Here is an 18466-nt window from a genome sequence, read left to right on the forward strand (position 1 = left end):
GCACCCAACTTAGCTCAGGCCCATCACTGGTGCGTGGCTGGGGGGAAATGCAGGACGATGACGATACGCCTCCCACAAAGGACAGCTTGTCCTTACCTCTGGGCAGCCTGGTACACATGAGCAACTACATGCTGCAGTGCCTGCGCAACGACAGCAGAGTTGCCCACATTTTAACGTGTGCGGACTACTGGGTTGCCACCCTGCTGGATCCCCGGTACAAAGACAATGTGCCCACCTTACTTCCTGCACTGGAGCGTGATAGGAAGATGCGCGAGTACAAGCGCACGTTGGTAGACGCGCTACTGAGAGCATTCCCAAATGTCACAGGGGAACAAGTGGAAGCCCAAGGCGAAGGCAGAGGAGGAGCAAGAGGTCGCCAACGCAGCTTTGTCACGGCCAGCTCCTCTGAGGGCAGGGTTAGCATGGCAGAGATGTGGAAAAGTTTTGTCACCACGCCACAGCTAACTGCACCACCACCTGATACGGAACGTGTTAGCAGGAGGCAACATTTCACTAACATGGTGGAACAGTACATGTGCACACCCCTCCACGTACTGACTGATGGTTCGGCCCCATTCAACTTCTGGGTCTCCAAATTGTCCACGTGGCCAGAGCTAGCCTTTTATGCCTTGGAGGTGCTGGCCTGCCCGGCGGCCAGCGTTTTGTCTGAACGTGTATTCAGCACGACAGGGGGCGTCATTACAGACAAACGCAGCCGCCTGTCTACAGCCAATGTGGACAAGCTGACGTTCATAAAAATGAACCAAGCATGGATCCCACAGGACCTGTCCATCCCTTGTGCAGATTAGACATTTAAAACTACCTCACCTTAACCATATATTATTGTACTCCAGGGCACTTCCTCATTCAATCCTTTTTTTATTTTCATTTTACCATTATATTGCGGGGCAACCCAAAGTTGAATGAACCTCTCCTCTGCCTGGGTGCCTGGGCCTAAAAATATCTGACAGTGGCCTGTTCCAGTGTTGGGTGACATGAAGCCTGATTCTCTGCTATGACATGAAGCCTGAATCTCTGCTATGGGACCTCTCTCCTCTGTCTGGGTGCTGGGGCCTAAAGATATATGACAATGGCCTGTTCCAGTGTTGGGTGACGTGAAGCCTGATTCTCTGCTATGACATGAAGCCTGATTCTCTGCTATGACTTAAAGCCTGATTCTCTGCTATGACATGAAGCCTGATTCTCTGCTATGACATGAAGCCTGATTCTCTGCTATGGGACCTCTCTCCTCTGTCTGGGTGCCGGGCCTAAAAATATCTGACAATGGCCTGTTCCAGTGTTGGGTGACGTGAAGCCTGATTCTCTGCTATGACATGAAGCCTGATTCTCTGCTATGGGACCTCTCTCCTCTGTCTGGGTGCCGGGCCTAAAAATATCTGACAATGGCCTGTTCCAGTGTTGGGTGACGTGAAGCCTGATTCTCTGCTATGACATGAAGCCTGATTCTCTGCTATGACATGAAGCCTGATTCTCTGCTATGACATGAAGCCTGATTCTCTGCTATGGGACCTCTCTCCTCTGTCTGGGTGCCGGGCCTAAAAATATCTGACAATGGCCTGTTCCCGTGTTGGGTGACGTGAAGCCTGATTCTCTGCTATGACTTGAAGCCTGATTCTCTGCTATGACATGAAGCCTGATTCTCTGCTATGGGACCTCTCTCCTCTGTCTGGGTGCCGGGCCTAAAAATATCTGACAATGGCCTGTTCCAGTGGTGGGTGACATGAAGCTTTATTCTCTGCTATGGGACCTCTCTCCTCTGTCTGGGTGCCGGGGCCTAAATATCTGACAGTGGCCTGTTCCAGCGGTGTTTGAGATGAAGCCTGATTCTCTGCTATGGGACCTCTCTCCTGTGTCTGGGTGCCGGGGCCTAAATATCTGACTATGGCCTGTTCCAGTGTTGGGTGACGTGAAGCCTGATTCTCTGCTATGACATGAAGCCTGATTCTCTGCTATGGGACCTCTCTCCTCTGTCTGGGTTCCGGGGCCTAAATATCTGACAATGCCTGTTCCAGTGGTGGGTGATGTGAAGTCTGATTCTCTGCTATGACTTGAAGCCTGATTCTCTGCTATGACATGAAGCATGATTCTCTGCCATGAGACCTCTCTCCAATTGATATTGGTTAATTTTAATTTATTTTATTTGTATTTTAATTAATTTCCCTATCCACATTTGTTTGCAGGGGATTTACCTACATTTTGCTGCCTTTTGCAGCCCTCTAGCCCTTTCCTGGGCTATTTTACAGCCTTTTTAGTGCCGAAAAGTTCGGGTCCCCATTAAATTCAATGGGGTACGGGTTCGGGGCGAAGTTCGGGTCGAGTTCGGATCCCGAACCCGAACATTTCCGGGAAGTTCGGCCGAACTTCTCGAACCCGAACATCCAGGTGTTCGCTCAACTCTAATTATGAGCTATAATTCATAAATCATAGATCATTGGTTTTAGTCATAATAACTGATAGAAGAAATTAATCATGTACTCTAAACACTAACTGTATAATAATACAATTCTATGAAAAGGATAATGGATGCCTATACAGTTTAATAAGGGCATCAATAGTGTGCCAATGTACACTATTGGGTACACGATTGGGTATAGCAGTATATATAGTGACTAAATGAGAGAAATCCTAAGTCTGTGCGCTTGCGCATTGAAAGGAAAAATTAACAGCTGAGACTAAGTCAGCAATTCGGCGCAGTTGTGTAAAAAAGAATGAAAAATAATCTGTCTATTGACATGCACAGTAGCTAAGAGAAGGCTGAGGAAAAGAGAAGACCTCTGACATGTGACTTCAAAACTAGGGTTGAGCGAACTCGTGGAGGTTCGGGTTTGCCTGGTTCAGCCGAACTTCAGGTCAAAGTTCGGGTTCGGGACCCAAACTTGACCCGAACTTAAGTCAATGGGGACTCAAACTTCACTTTATTATTTTCCATTATAACATGGTTTTAACGGAAAATAATAACATTCTTAAAACAGAATGCTGAATAAAATGTCTACTGAGAGGTTAAAAATAAAAAAAAAACTCACCTCATCCACTTGATCGTACAGCCAGTATCCTCTTTTCTTCGGGACCTGCAAAAGGACCTGTGGTGACGTCACCGTGCGCACCACAAGGTGAATGCGGTGACGTCACCACAGGTCCTGCTGAATGAAGATAGAAGGACCTGCGGTGACGTCACTGCGCTCACCACGTTATAATGGAAAATAATAAAATCACCCGAACACCGAACCCAAACCCGAACTTCAGTCAAAAAGTCCGGGTTCGGGTCCGGGTACCCGAACTCACAAAGTTCAGTACGAACCCGAACTTTGCAGTTCGGGTTCGCTCAACTCTATTCAAAACTCAATCGGTCCTTAAAAAAGTGGATTTTGGAAATTTTCTTAAAAATATGAAAATTTGCTTCTAAAAGTCTAAGCTTTCTAAAGTCATAAAAAATAAAATTACATTCACAAAATGAGGCAAACATAAAGTAGACATATGGTGAAAATTAATTAATAACTACTTTATTAGGTATCAATTTCTGTTTTGAAAGCAGAGAAATTCAAATTCTGAAAATAGTGAATATTTCCATATTTCCATTCAAAGCAGTAAATCGGGTGTCTATGGGTAGTAGTAGTAGTAGTAATAGTATTAGTGGTAGTGAAGGTAGTAGCTGTAGTAGTGGTGATAGTGGCAGATGCTTTGGGTTAATAGTGCTGGCAATAGGGGATTAGCAGTGAGGAGCAGCAGCAGTTGAGGCAGTGGCAGCAGCCATATGGTACATGTTGGCAGGCATGCAGGGACATGATGGAAGCTGCAGCAGCCTTACAGAAGATGATAATAGGCAGGCCGGAGCAGTGGCATGAAGGCAGTGGTGGTATGATGGAGGCAGCAACAGCCATACAAAACATGATGGTCGACAGGCCGCAGCAGTGGCATGATGATGGCAGCAGTATGATGGCAGCAGGATGGCAGGAAGGCAGAAACAGTGGCAAGATGGGGCACCACCAGCAAGGACAGATCTATTGTTAACTCTTTGGCCTTAGCTAGAAGAGTGTAAAAATCCTCCCAAATCCAGTCTTTGTTCATTTTGACAAAACTGATGTTTTGGATGCTGGCAGAGGACAACTTGGCCCGTTTGGGTGTAACCATGTCCCTTGCAGTGCTGAAAACCATCTCTGGGATGACACAAGAGGCTGGGCATGAAAGAAGAAAGACAGTGTGCTGTGCCAGTTTGGGCCACTGTTCCAGTCTGCCTCCCCTGAAATCCATGGGGTTAGGAAACAGAGTAAGTGCCAGAGACTGGCCAGAGTGTAGGTACATCGACCTGAACCTCGGCATTGAGGCGGGAGCTGTCGGCTTGATGACTGGCCTCAGCTTGGTGTTGTGCATGGAAAAATTGCTCTATAATGTTGAGGAGGCTGAATGAGACCTCCCTTTCAGACACACTGGTGGCAGGCGTCTGCTCGCTGAAAGCTGCGGCAAGCTGCCTACACAGTGTTTTCTAGTAACAACGTAATTTGTCCTCCCTTGCTATGGGAGGGAAACAATCCCCAATTTTGCTTTGATAGCGAGGGTCTAAAAACATGGCTATGTAGTAATTATCAGAATGCTTGAGGTCAACTCTATGTCTGTCACTGCGTAAGCAAGTGAGCACACAGCCATGTCACCATTCTGGCCAGCGTTTCCAAGATGCATGTTCTTTCTGACTTTGCCAACCACTGAGACGATTGGGTGTCCTGTCTGCTGCCATTGTCATCATCGTCCTCTTGCTCCTCCACATCCGGCTCCTTTTAATCCTCTTGCAGCGGCGGCTCCTCATTGTCCTCCACGTGAGAGTACATGGCAGGGATGCTGACTAGGTATCTTCCAGTGAGGCTGAGCACACGCCATTAGCTCCTTAAAGGCAGCAAAGTCCACTAAATGGTATGTACTGTCTTGGCCAAGTGGGAATTAAACTTGCACACCAGTGGATTGCTGGAAGTGTATAGTTGTTTCCTGGCCACGCATTCTGTTTTGAAATACATCATACTGCCTGTGGATGTGGCCTGGCAGCCCATAGGGGGACCGGGAGAATGAGGGAATACCACCTTTGCTTTCCCACGGGATAGGATGATGCCCATTCATGTGGTTCAATAGAGCTTTGGAGCCTAGGTTTGTGTTTGGCTGGCCAAGTCTTATTTTGATCTTGAAGAGCTTGCACAGGGCTTCAATGCTTCTGTATTCCGGAAGTGTGAAGAAAACCTGCCAGATTAGAGATAGTCAGGCAGAACTAGAAGAAACCAAACTTGGCTTAGCTCTGGAACGTTTTGGGCCTAATCCACCCACAGTGTCAGTGGCATCACCGGATCCCAAAACAGACATGACATTGGCTCTTCTTTGGGAGGTATGTGGCCTCTGCTCTTTATTGCTGCCCCAATCACCTTCCTCTTCTGATGTTGCCTTCTCCTCCTCCCTCAGCACCCTGATCCAGCTCCTAGGTCCTGTTCAGCACACAAACATCATCAGAGTCCTCATTCTCCCTGCCGCTTCAGGGACTGTGAGATATCATTGTAGGTTCTTTGGCTCCCCTCCTCCTCTGCTCAACAGTTACCACAACTGCCATTTTTTGCTGTCCCCATCACCAATACTGTGGATACGGGTGCCACTACTTCTACTAGCAACACAGCTATACCTGGGGTCTGTAGCCTCCTCCTCATGCTCCTCCTCAGGCATTAAAAACGCTGACTGCTCTCACACAAGTTGTCAACAGGGACAGTCTCTTGACTGTTTGTCATAGGGCATGGTGGGGTTTTCTTGCAACTTCTTAGAAAAAAGGAAGGTGCCCCACTAGGAAGGGGCAGTGCAGACTGAGAGAACTCCACTGACAGCCTTCTCTGGGGCTGTAAAGAGGAGGAGCAACAGGAACAAATTTTTGCTTGTTTGGTATTAAACTTTTTGTGAGGCAAGGCAACTTTGTTGTAATACTGTACTGAGCGGGAGCTCTCTACAGTATTAGAATGTATTGGCTCCGATGAGCCAAAGTTATTACTTTGTGAAGTCTTGTGAGACTTTGTGTAATAACTTTGTGATATAATTATTACTGTAAAAAACCTTGATACTGAACTCGGGTTCGGTTCCAAGGTACCACTTGGAAGTAATAACGAAGTAAATATTCGTCTTATCGGAGCCAATACATCGGATCCAATACATTCTAATACTGTACGGAGCTCCAGCTGCTTTCAGGAACACCCAGGCCCCTGCCACTCCTGCGTCTGCCCAATCAGAGCAACGTACATGTACGGCACTGGGCAGGAACGGGTTAATGGCATTGGCATTGTACTTTCATTGACTGTTTCTTTCTGTTCATCTTTCTGTTTCATAACATTTCATAACATCTTTTTCCAACAGACAGTGAACTCTGCCACAAATGTCCCATTGATGAGTGGCCAGATGAGAGAAACGTGAAATGTCTTCCCAAGCCACATGAGTTTCTGTCCTATGAATCTGAGCTCGCGTTACTGTTTTCTGCATTAGTTCTGCTACTTTCTGCTGTAACAAGTCTCATTCTAGGATTATTTATTGTACACTGGGACACTCCTTTTGTAAAAGCCAATAATCGGACAGTGAGCATCACTCTCCTGGTCTCCATCTTGCTGAGTTTCCTTTGTGTCTTCTTGTTCCTTGGTCGTCCTGTGGACATAACCTGCATGCTAAGACAGACGTCATTTTCAGTCTTCTTTTCCGCTGCCGTCTCCTCTGTACTCTCTAAGACTATCACAGTCTGCATAGCTTTTAAAGCCACCAAACCCAGTAGTCTGTGGAGAATGTTGGTGGGACACAAACCAGCTAATTATGTTGTCTTGACATTTTCATTTATCCAAGCTCTGATCTGTGTTATTTGGTTGGCCTCTTCTCCTCCATATCAGGAGGATGACTTCATGTCTTATCCTGGGAAGATCATCATTCAGTGTAATGAAGGTTCGGTCACTGCGTTCTACTCTGTGTTGGGCTACATGGGATTTCTGTCATCTGTCAGTTTTGTTCTGGCCTTCATGGTGAGGACATTACCGGACAGTTTTAATGAGGCCAAGTACATCACCTTCAGCATGCTGGTGTTCTGCAGTGTCTGGATTGCCATGATCCCGGCTTATCTGAGCACAAGAGGGAAATATGTGGTGGCTGTGGAGATATTCGCTATCTTAACTTCTAGCGCGGGAATATTATTCTGTATATTTTTTCCTAAATGTTACATAATGCTCCTAAAGCCTGAATTAAACATTAAAATAAGACAACAAAGGTTATAGCTATGGCTCATTCTGCAGCATGCCTCTAGGAAATGACACTAAATGATTTATAGTGTACACATTGTGTTAGTAATGTACTTATAGTAAATGATGGTGGTAATAAATGATAAATAAATTACTCTAGTATGTGAAAGATGGAAGAAATGTTCTTTCTAGATAGGCACACATGGATGTCATATCAAAATCCAGCCTTAATGGATACAAATCTAAATAGTGGGTTGAAGGTAAGAATTTATGGTCCAGCTACAACATAACCCTTACAGAAAGATAAACTTTAATATTACTCTTGCAACAATCAATTTGTCCTATAGTGTCCATACATATAACCGTCCGCCAAGATACTAATAAAAATGGGGAATTGGATAACCCTAATTACAATACCTCAAACTAGGCCCTCTGCCCAGGGGCGACTCCTGAAGGTGGAGACCCCCCGTCCTCGAACCTATCTGGCAGCTCCTAGTTGGCCCTATTGTGTATGGGCTGGGTAGTCTAATGGTGGATTGGTGCAGGCATAGACAGAAGGGATCAAATATAACAATATGCACAGTGTATACAGCCCTGATGGTATATAATACCAAGAGGTACACGGTGCAACCGACTACATAAAACAATACACGACACCTAAGACGATAACTATGATCACACAGAAAATTCTGTGCTCAATCCCAACGCGTTTCCCCCACGGTGTGGGATCATCAGGGGGTAAATGGATTAGGATAGAGAGCTAAATTGACAAATATCGAACGGAGGGAGGCCCAATGAAATATTGGGACAACCGCGATACACCCGTTCGGCAGACAATGGTGTCACATGACGATCAATAGTGCAGTTAAAAGATTGGACCAGATGGCCTTACTGGGAGAAAAGGAGGGAGGGACATACACCAACAGTCTTGATGTAAGAGGCACGTATTTTTGGCGTGGTAGAGCCAGAATGGATATCTGTAAAAAAGAGAGATGGAAATATACAGATGTATATATGCATAGATCAACATCCAAACACCAAAATAAATTACGTGAGGGACCACCACGAGCAAAGGCCCTATTAAAGAGAGTCACTCACTGTGTCCAGAGGAAATTTAATACATATATACAGCCAAGTACGGTCTCTCAAACAAGGCCCTGGTTAGCCTAAAGATAATATTCACATAGACCAATGGTGTTCACAAAGTCCAGTGTTCATAGATATAACTGGCAACGGTAAGCTGAAACACAATGTAATGGCCGATAAATCGAGAGATGTGCTAAATAGGACCCTGATAGTGTAGCCTAGACAGGGGGAATATGCATACCTTATAGTACGTCCTGACTCAAATTAGACAGTCGCTTAGGGTAAAGAGACTGTTCATCTTGCGTCCCCTATACAACAAAAGCATATGATAAAGCCTATGTCCCATTTAGAAACACAGTAACATGCCCCATATGTATCAATGTGGTAACCGAAGGTTACTTACTGTTGGTGCCTACGGACGACTCATTCTCCCATGACAGATAGAAGTCACTCCTCCCAAGGTCCAACAGTAAGCCTCAGTGGATTGCCCCCTCTTATAGTCAGCCCCTCCTATTAAACGATAATTGATAGCCCCTGTGTAAGGGCTAGGGTATCCAAACAGCCCCCTCTTCATACCGGTAGAGACTACAGCTGGTAGCGATTGTATAGAGGGCGTGCGTTCCACTGTGGAACGCACGCCGCATAGTCGACTTCCGGCCGTGATGCCCGGATGTGACGTCATGGACCCGTGCGTTCCAGAGTGGAGCGCACCTCAGCATTGGGCTGATAGATCGTGTGTGTGGCGTCCAATTAGGTCCAGTGTGGAACGCAGTCGGCCGGACTCAATGGGAACACGATAGTTAGGGCTCAGGTAAGCTTCAAAGGAGAAGGGACAGATAGAATAGAAATATAAGTATTATACACAGCCCAAATATAACTCCTATTGATAGATAGTAAGTCTCTACAAGGGAGCAGTGATTATAAAGATTTTAGAAGATAATCACATTGAGTAGAGGGTAGCTATGGGGGGTGGCTGGACCAGGGCTTAAAATTAGACAAATTTGAGATTGCATTAATTGATAAAATAATTGATGAGCGAATTATAGCTAAGTCAGTGAAAACGTACATAATCACTGTCCATGATAGTAGAGTTTAGGTGCTTCTCGGACCAGGCCCAGTCTATAGGGACAGAAAGGTCAACCGAGCCCATAAGTAGCAGGGGAATAAAAGAAAAGGGGGTAAGGGGTGGGGGGTGGGGAAAAAAAAAAAGAACATATCAGGAATAGGCCTAGAGGCCAAGGAGCAAAACGGGTCACAAGAAGCATGAAAATGTGAGTCTTTCATTAAGACCATGGGGGGATTGAGACCGGAGTCTATGGATCCATTCACTTTCCTTTTGTAGGATCCTCCTGTCCCAATCGCCCCCACGGGGAGATGGGTGTACCAATTCAAGAACAGTGAAGCAGAGGGACCTGGGATCTCCATCGTGGACCTCATTCACATGTGTCGCAATCGGGGTAGCCTCCCTATTCTTAACATCATTGACATGTTCGAGAATTCTCCTTCTGAATTCTCTGACAGTCTTACCGACATAGTCCAAAGGACAAGTGCACTGACATAGATATACTAGGCCCTTAGATCTGCAATTTATAAAATCACGTATCTGGAAGGTCTGACCAGATACTGATCCAGTGATGTTTTTAGCTGTATTCAAGAATTCACATGCCTTACATCCGCCGCATCTATGGACACCTACCGGCCGTCGGTCCAGCCAGGTACCCTCTTTCACAGGTGGTATAAAATGACTAGCCACCAGCCGATCCCTGAGACTTCTTCCCCGTCTATAAGAGATGGATGGACGTTCAGTCACAATTTCAGAGATGTCAGGGTCCATTTTCAGGATGGACCAGTATTTATTTAAGATTTTCTTGACATCTTGATTAGCAGTGTCAAAATTAGAGATAATTCTCATAGGCTGGGGGCTGTTCACTTTCCTCATTTTAGGAGTGAGTAAATCACTGCGAACTTTGGACCGTGCATGTTTGAAGGCATCCCTGAGCACTGGTTGTGGGTATCCTCTGGCAACAAATCTGTCCTGGAGGGCCCTAGCCTCTTTAAAAAAGGCTTCATCACTGGAGCAGTTCCTCCGTGCCCGAAGGTATTGACCTCTCGGAATGCCCTGTTTAAGGGAGGTAGGGTGGTAACTGCTCCAGTGAAGTTGGTTGCTGTAGTCTTCCTGTATAAATTAGTTGATAAATGGTCCCCTACTATTGTTACCTTTACGTCCAGAAATGTAATACTAGACAGATTTTGTTCATAGGTGAAACGGAGTCCAATTTCATTTCTGTTGAGATCAGACACAAAGCGCTTAAGCTCCATCGAGTCTCCTTTCCAGACAACAAACACGTCGTCGATATAGCGGGTCCAGAATTAAATATTTCTGGACCACCAGACGTCATGATCTGGAAAGACATGTGTATCTTCCCACCAGCCCAGGAAGAGATTGGCGTACGTGGGGGCACATGGGCTCCCCATCGCCGTCCCCCTGAACTGGTGGTAGAATCTTGAGTTGAACAAAAAGTAGTTATGGGTTAGGGTATATTCGAGTAGCCTGATGATAAAGCTATTGTGTGAAATGTATTGTGTACCCCTAGCACATAAAAAATAATCTATGGCTTTGAGGCCATGCTGATGTGGAATCGAACTATATAAAGACTCAACATCAATGCTACATAAGATACAGTCAGGGTCAAGAACGAGAGCATCAATTTTGTTGAGGAAGTTCATTGTGTCCCTCGTGTACGCTGGGAGGGACACAACGAACTCCCCCAACACCTTGTCCAAGTATACCCCGCAATTCTGAGTAAGTGAGTTGACCCCCGATACTATAGGGTGACCCCTCAACGGGTTAACCCCTTTGTGAATCTTGTAGAGCCCGTAGAAGGTCGCTATCAGGGGTTTGGTGGGTAACAGGAACTCAAATTCGGATGCCCCTATCACTTGCTTCTCCAAGCCAACCAACAGAATCTGTTTAAGATCGGCCAGAAATAACTGAGTGGGATTCGAGGGTAAAATTCTATAGCCCTCCTTATCCTTAAGGAGGTCCAGGCACATATGGATATAGGCATCATTCTCAAGAACAACTAGATTGCCGCCTTTATCCGAAGGTTTTATTACAATACTGCGGTCTTTTTCGAGAGACTGTAATGCCTGCATCTCTGTGCGGGAGAGATTGAAAAATCTTGGGCCTGATCGAGCAAGATGTTCAAGGTCATTTATGACCATTTGTAGAAAGATGTCTACATGCTCGTAGTTAGCAGGGGGGGGCATTTTCTTACTTTTCAATTTTAATGTAGTGACCGGACCTGATCCAATGACATGAGTATGATCTCTATTTAAGTCGATGAGGGTTTGAAGGTCATCTAAATCACCTTCATCCAGGCCCATCTTTCTGCATGTGTCTCTGTTTGAAGTTCTAAAGAATTTCTGCCACTTGAGTCTCCTGCAGAAGAGGTGAAGGTCCTTGGTCCAAGAAAAAAGACTAAAGTTAGTGGTGGGCACAAATGACAGGCCTCTCTTAAGGACCTTCACCTCCACCGGAGTGAGACTCCGGGTGGACAGATTCACAACTTGGAGATCTGTTACTACCAGCTGTAGTCTCTACCGGTATGAAGAGGGGGCTGTTTGGATACCCTAGCCCTTACACAGGGGCTATGAATTATCGTTTAATAGGAGGGGCTGACTATAAGAGGGGGCAGTCCACTGAGGCTTACTGTTGGACCCTGGGAGGAGTGACTTCTATCTGTCATGGGAGAATGAGTCGTCCGTAGGCACCAACAGTAAGTAACCTTCGGTTACCACATTTATACATATGGGGCATGTTACTGTGTTTCTAAATGGGACATAGGCTTTATCATATGCTTTTGTTGTATAGGGGACGCAAGATGAACAGTCTCTTTACCCTAAGCGGCTGTCTAATTTGAGTCAGGACGTACTATAAGGTATGCATATTCCCCCTGTCTAGGCTACACTATCAGGGTCCTATTTAGCCCATCTCTCTATTTATCGGCCATTACATTGTGTTTCAGCTTACCGTTGCCAGTTATATCTATGAACACTGGACTCTGTGAACACCATTGGTCTATGTGAATATTATCTTTAGGCTAACCAGGGCCTTGTTTGAGAGACCGTACTTGGCTGTATATATGTATTGAATTTCCTCTGGACACAGTGAGTGACTCTCTTTAATAGGGCCTTTGCTGGTGGTGGTCCCTCACAAAATTTATTTTGGTGTTTGGATGTTGATCTATGCATATATACATCTGTATATTTCCATCTCTCTTTTTACAGATATCCATTCTGGCTCTACCACGCCAAAAATACGTGCCTCTTACATCAAGACTGTTGGTGTATGTCCCTCCATCCTTTTCTCCCAGTAAGGCCATCTGGTCCAATCTTTTAACTGCACTATTGACCGTCATGTGACACCATTGTCTGCCGAACGGGTGTATTGCGGTTGTCCCAATATTTCATTGGGCCTCCCTCCGTTCGATATTTGTCAATTTAGCTATCTCTCCTAATCCATTTACCCCCTGATGATCCCACACCGTGGGGGAAACGCGTTGGGGTTGAGCACAGAATTTTCTGTGTGATCATGGTTATCGTCTTAGGTGTCGTGTATTGTTTTATGTAGTCGGTTGCACCGTGTACCTCTTGGTATTATATACCATCAGGGCTGTATACACTGTGCATATTGTTATATTTGATCCCTTCTGTCCATGCCTGCACCAGTCCACCATTAGACTACCCAGCCCATACACAATAGGGCCAACTAGGAGCTGCCAGATAGGTTCGAGGACGGGGGGTCTCCACCTTCAGGAGTCGCCCCTGGGCAGAGGGCCTAGTTTGAGGTATTGTAATTAGGGTTATCCAATTCCCCATTCTTATTAGTATCTTGGTGGACGGTTATATGTATGGACACTATAGGACAAATTGATTGTTGCAAGAGTAATATTAATGTTTATCTTTCTGTAAGGGTTATGTTGTAGCTGGACCATAAATGGATGTCATATATCTTGACTTCTCCAAAACATTTGGATCTGCAACACATGAAAGGTTAGTATATAAAATGAGAATCCTTGGACTGGGGGAAAATGTTTGTATGTGGGTAAGTAACTGGCTCAGTGATAGAAAACAGAGGGTGGTTATTAACGGTACACACTCAGATTGGGTCACTGTCACTAGTGGGGTACCTCAGGGGTCAGTATTGGGCCCTATTCTCTTCAATAAATTAATTATTTTATAGAGAGGCTGCACAAAATAGTAACACTTTTTGCAGATGACACTAAACCGTTTAACTGTATTAACATGGAAGAGGACAGTATACTGCTACAGATGTGTTTGGATTAGAGATGAGCAAACCTTTAGACATTCGGTTTGTAATACCCCAGAATGGCATTACCACCTCTTTTTTACCCCCACTATCTGCATTGTGTGATTTAGTGTCATCTCATATATATTTATTGCCATTTCCTGCAATGTATGTATGTATTTAGTTGAAAATGTAATGTTCACATTTAATGTGCCTGGTTCACCAGCAGATGGCGTCAATATGTGCATAGATAGTTTCTCTGGAGAGGAACCTTCTAGTTCCATTCCAGCCCTCTCTAGAGAGGGAGGAGTTTAGCTAGTGTAGGTTAGTCTAGTCTACCCTCCTCAGGGGGAGGTTGTGTGTCGGCCAGCAGAGCACTGTCTGCTCTGCTGGGCCTGCAGGCCCTGCCTGCAAAAGTTCTACATAGTTGATTGTCCCCTCCTGGGCTTGTATTGCCTAACCCCAAGCTAAGTGAGCTTGATGCCAGGAAGAAGTTCCTAGAATTAAAGATAAAGTAAGAGACAGACTACAGACAGCTAAGTTTCAGCAGAAGAGGAAAATGTTCCTATTTACCCAGCCAGCATGGCAGAGCTGAGATTGTTGTAGAAGTGTTTGCCTGCCAGAGTTAAGCCAATATCTGCTGATGACCAAGATAAAGTTTGGAAACTGTTTGGATAACCATTAGAGATGTCGCGAACGGTGAATGGGAATTTCCGCAAATGCTCGCGAACGGGCGAACCGGGCGAACCGCCATAGACTTCAATAGGCAGGCGAATTTTAAAACCCACAGGGAATCTTTCTGGCCACAATAGTGATGGAAAAGTTGTTTCAAGGAGACTAACACCTGGACTGTGGCATACCGGAGGGGGATCCATGGCAAAACTCCCATGGAAAATTACGTAGTTGACGCAGAGTCGGGTTTTAAACCATAAAAGGCATAAATCACCTAACATTCCTAAATTGTTTGGAATAACGTGCTTTAAAACATCAGGTATGATGTTGTATCGATCAGGTAGTGTAAGGGTTACGCCCGCTCCACAGTGACAGACCAAACTCTGAGAGACCAAACTCCCCGTTTAACGCACCGCAAACAGTCCATTTGCACAACCGCAAACTCCCCATTTGCACAAGGTTGGATACCAAGCTAGCCATGTCCCGTTCCTTGTCCTTAGTGAAGTCATTGAAGGTCTCTTCCCCCACCCAGCCACGTACAACATCAAGGATCCCCGAAAGGTGACAACAAGCCCCCTGGGACGCCTGCTGTGGTTGGTCTTCCACTTCCTCAAAGCCACCTTCCTCCTCTGACTCCTCTTCTTCAGACTCCACTCTCTGCGTTGCCGCAGGTCCAGCAACCGACAACGACAAGGCTGCTTCTGGTGGTGATGGTGACCACAACTCTTCTTCTTCATGCTTATCTATGGCCTGATCCAGCACTCTTCGTAGGGCACGCTCCAGAAAAAATGCATATGGGATGAGGTCGATGATGTTGCCTTGGGTTTGACTGACCAGGTTTGTCACCTCAGCAAAAGGACGCATGATCCTACAGCCATTATGCATGAGCGTTCAGTAATGCGGCCAAAAAATACCCAGCTCCGCAGAGGCTGTCCTCTTTTTTTTAAATTAAAAAAATCTGTTCTTACCAGTTTAATCTCTGTTTTGTCCCCTATCAGGGGCCGGTGTATGGAATAGATTTTATGAACCGGGAGATGGAAAAAGAGGCTTGGTCGGTCCTCTTACTTCCAATTTGTGGCACTGCGCGTGCAATGTGCTGTGCTACTCTATATGAGTGGAATGTTAAGTAGTACTATTCCTATCAGTTTAATCCCTGTTACGTCCCCTATCAGGGGCCGGTGTATGGAATAGATTTTAGGAACCGGGAGATGGAAAAAGATGCTTGGTTGGTCCTCTTACTTCCAATTTGGGGCACTGCGAGTGCGCCGTGCAATGTACTGTGCCACCCTATATGAGTGGTGTGTTAAGTAGTACTATTCTTATCAGTTTAATTCCTGTTACGTCCCCTATTAGGGGACGTGTATCGAATAGATTATAGACAACCGCAAAGAGTTGTCAATAGTTGACACACTCATGACATAAATTTTATTCCTCTATGCGTCAATCTTGGTGTAGTGATGACTGCGCTCGTGCGCACGTTTGGGAGATTGCAGGGTATGGCGGTTTTTCAAAGCCTATGGTCGTGCTGAGGTAGTCCAGTGACAGTTAGGTGACCCAGAAAACAATGATTCTGCAGTGTGGGCCCATTGTTGGCCTAGTAGGCTTTAATGATCACCTTAGATGATCACAAAGAAAATTAATGTTTTTTCTATGCAAAATTATCCAGCCGATCGCTTTTGGTCTGTTCACAATAAAGCAATGACATTATCATCTGGGGTGTGCCAACATTGCCATTGCCAACACACTCATAGAGGTGATCTCTTCATTGTGATATGCAAGCCCCTTCACCACAACAAGGTAACGATCACGAAGGGGAATTGACACATGTATGTGCTTTTTTTTTTGTTTTATTTTTGCAGCCACAGTGCAGCACCAGAAGCCAGAAAAATTAGGCATGTACACATGCCTGAAAAACTAGGTATTGTTGCATCCGCTGCTACTTTCCAGGCAGAAAGTGCACTAAAACATTGCGGCTTGAACCCTAGTCGGTGGCGGAGAAGTCACACAAGTCATCCGGCATGCAGAGATTAAATACAGCAGCGTGTGGACCATTTTTAGCCCAAAGCATCTCATCAGGCCTTTTTTAGTCAAATGCATCCCCCACTGTCAGTCCCTTCAGGATCCATGGCTCATTCATCTTAATAAAGGTGAGGTAATCTAGACTTTTTTGACCTAGGCGACTTCTCTTCTCAGTGGCAATACCTCCTGCTGCACTGAAGGTCCTTTCTGACAGGACACTAGAAGCGGGGCAGGCCAGAAGTTCTATCGCAAATTGGGATAGCTCAGGCCACAGGTCAAGCCTGCACAACCAGTAGTCAAGGGGTTCATCGCTCCTCAGAGTGTTGATATCTGCAGTTAAGGCGAGGTAGTCTGCTACCTGTCGGTCGAGTCGTTCTCTGAGGGTGCTATGATATTTACAGTTGGTCACTAGGACCAATAATTGTCTCTGGGTTGACAACGTGTTATTTAAATATCTAAAATATAACATTTATTAATCGTCCTTAAAATAAATCACTGCTGCAAACTAACACACGATTTAAACTATCAGCCGTGTCTGCACTATATCTAGTCATAGTTTAGTTGTAACTGTGGTCTCACTGGAGATATAGCCTAGACTGAAGGCTGCTTAGCTAGCTCCACACTCTGCGTGACGGTCATCCGGACTCTCTTTGGTGTGCACTGTTGGTATCACAGTGCACTACCCACAGGTGGTAGCAGCTCTCATAGTGTTCACCAATCACTCATAGTACATTCCTAACTGAGCTTATTACTTAGAAGAACATCAGCTGGCTAAAATGTTAATATGTATCACTCTCTGCCCCCCGACATGTTTCGCCAAACACTTGGCATCTTCAGGGGTTTGGGCAGTGAACTGTGAAAAGGGGCGGAACCTGGCCTTTGAAACCTCCCTCATATCTCCGCTGTCCAATGGGTGCTGCTTTTACTTCTATCTCCGGGTATCCATCCAATCACATTGCGCTCCATCAAGGGACCTCCCATTGGTCTAAATGGCTTGTCAGCTGGTATTGTGTTTCCTGTGCTTGTGCGTCATCATGCCCCTCCTCCGATCTGCGATCCAGTTTGCGCATGCCCAAGTACTTACAGGTTCTTTAAAAAAAATTAGCATATTGTGATAAAGTTCATTATTTTCTGTAATGTACTGATAAACATTAGACTTTCATATATTTTAGATTCATTACACACAACTGAAGTAGTTCAAGCCTTTTCTTGTTTTAATATTGATGATTTTGGCATACAGCTCATGAAAACCCAAAATTCCTATCTCAAAAAATTAGCATATCATGAAAAGGTTCTCTAAATGAGCTATTAACCTAATAATCTGAATCAACTAATTAACTCTAAACACCTGCAAAAGATTCCTGAGGCTTTTAAAAACTCCCAGCCTGGTTCATTACTCAAAACCGCAATCATGGGTAAGACTGCCGACCTGACTGCTGTTCAGAAGGCCATCATTGACACCCTCAAGCAAGAGGGTAAGACACAGAAAGAAATTTCTGAACGAATAGGCTGTTCCCAGAGTGCTGTATCAAGGCACCTCAGTGGGAAGTCTGTGGGAAGGAAAAAGTGTGGCAGAAAACGCTGCACAACGAGAAGAGGTGACCGGACCCTGAGGAAGATTGTGGAGAAGGACCGATTCCAGACCTTGGGGGACCTGCGGAAGCAGTGGACTGAGTCTGGAGTAGAAACATCCAGAGCCACCGTGTACAGGCGTGTGCAGGAAAAGGGCTACAGGTGCCGCATTCTCCAGGTCAAGCCACTTTTGAACCAGAAACAGCGGCAGAAGCGCCTGACCTGGGCTACAGAGAAGCAGCACTGGACTGTTGCTCAGTGGTCCAGTCCAGTGTCAAGTACCCACAGTCAGTGATGGTCTGGGGTGCCATGTCATTTGCTGGTGTTGGTCCACTGTGTTTTATCAAGGGCAGGATGAATGCAGCTAGCTATCAGGAGATTTTGGAGCACTTCATGCTTCCATCTGCTGAAAAGCTTTATGGAGATGAAGATTTCATTTTTCAGCACGACCTGGCACCTGCTCACAGTGTCAAAACCACTGGTAAATGGTTTACTGACCATGGTATTACTGTGCTCAATTGGCCTGCCAACTCTCCTGACCTGAACCCCATAGAGAATC

General features: G+C 45.5%; 1 protein-coding gene across 1 annotated transcript; it reads left to right on the plus strand.

The window, feature by feature from the left end:
• Positions 1-3801: 3801 nt before the first annotated feature.
• LOC120991081 (vomeronasal type-2 receptor 26-like) lies at positions 3802-7283 on the plus strand. Its single transcript, XM_040419971.1, has 2 exons — positions 3802-3949; positions 6388-7283. The coding sequence occupies exons 1-2, from the start codon at positions 3802-3804 to the stop codon at positions 7281-7283; spliced, it is 1044 nt and encodes a 347-aa protein (XP_040275905.1).
• Positions 7284-18466: the final 11183 nt, after the last annotated feature.

This window comes from Bufo bufo, chromosome 2, assembly GCF_905171765.1.
Source record: "Bufo bufo chromosome 2, aBufBuf1.1, whole genome shotgun sequence".
NCBI classification, from domain to species: Eukaryota; Metazoa; Chordata; class Amphibia; order Anura; family Bufonidae; genus Bufo; species Bufo bufo.

Bases quoted from the DNA above. Each gene is read 5' to 3' on its own strand.
- LOC120991081 (XM_040419971.1), top strand. From the start codon at position 3,802: ATGATGGAAGCTGCAGCAGCCTTACAGAAGATGATAATAGGCAGGCCG. The intron at 3,950-6,387 runs GTATGATGGCAG...TTTTTCCAACAG, and splicing joins GTGGCATGATGATGGCAGCA to ACAGTGAACTCTGCCACAAA.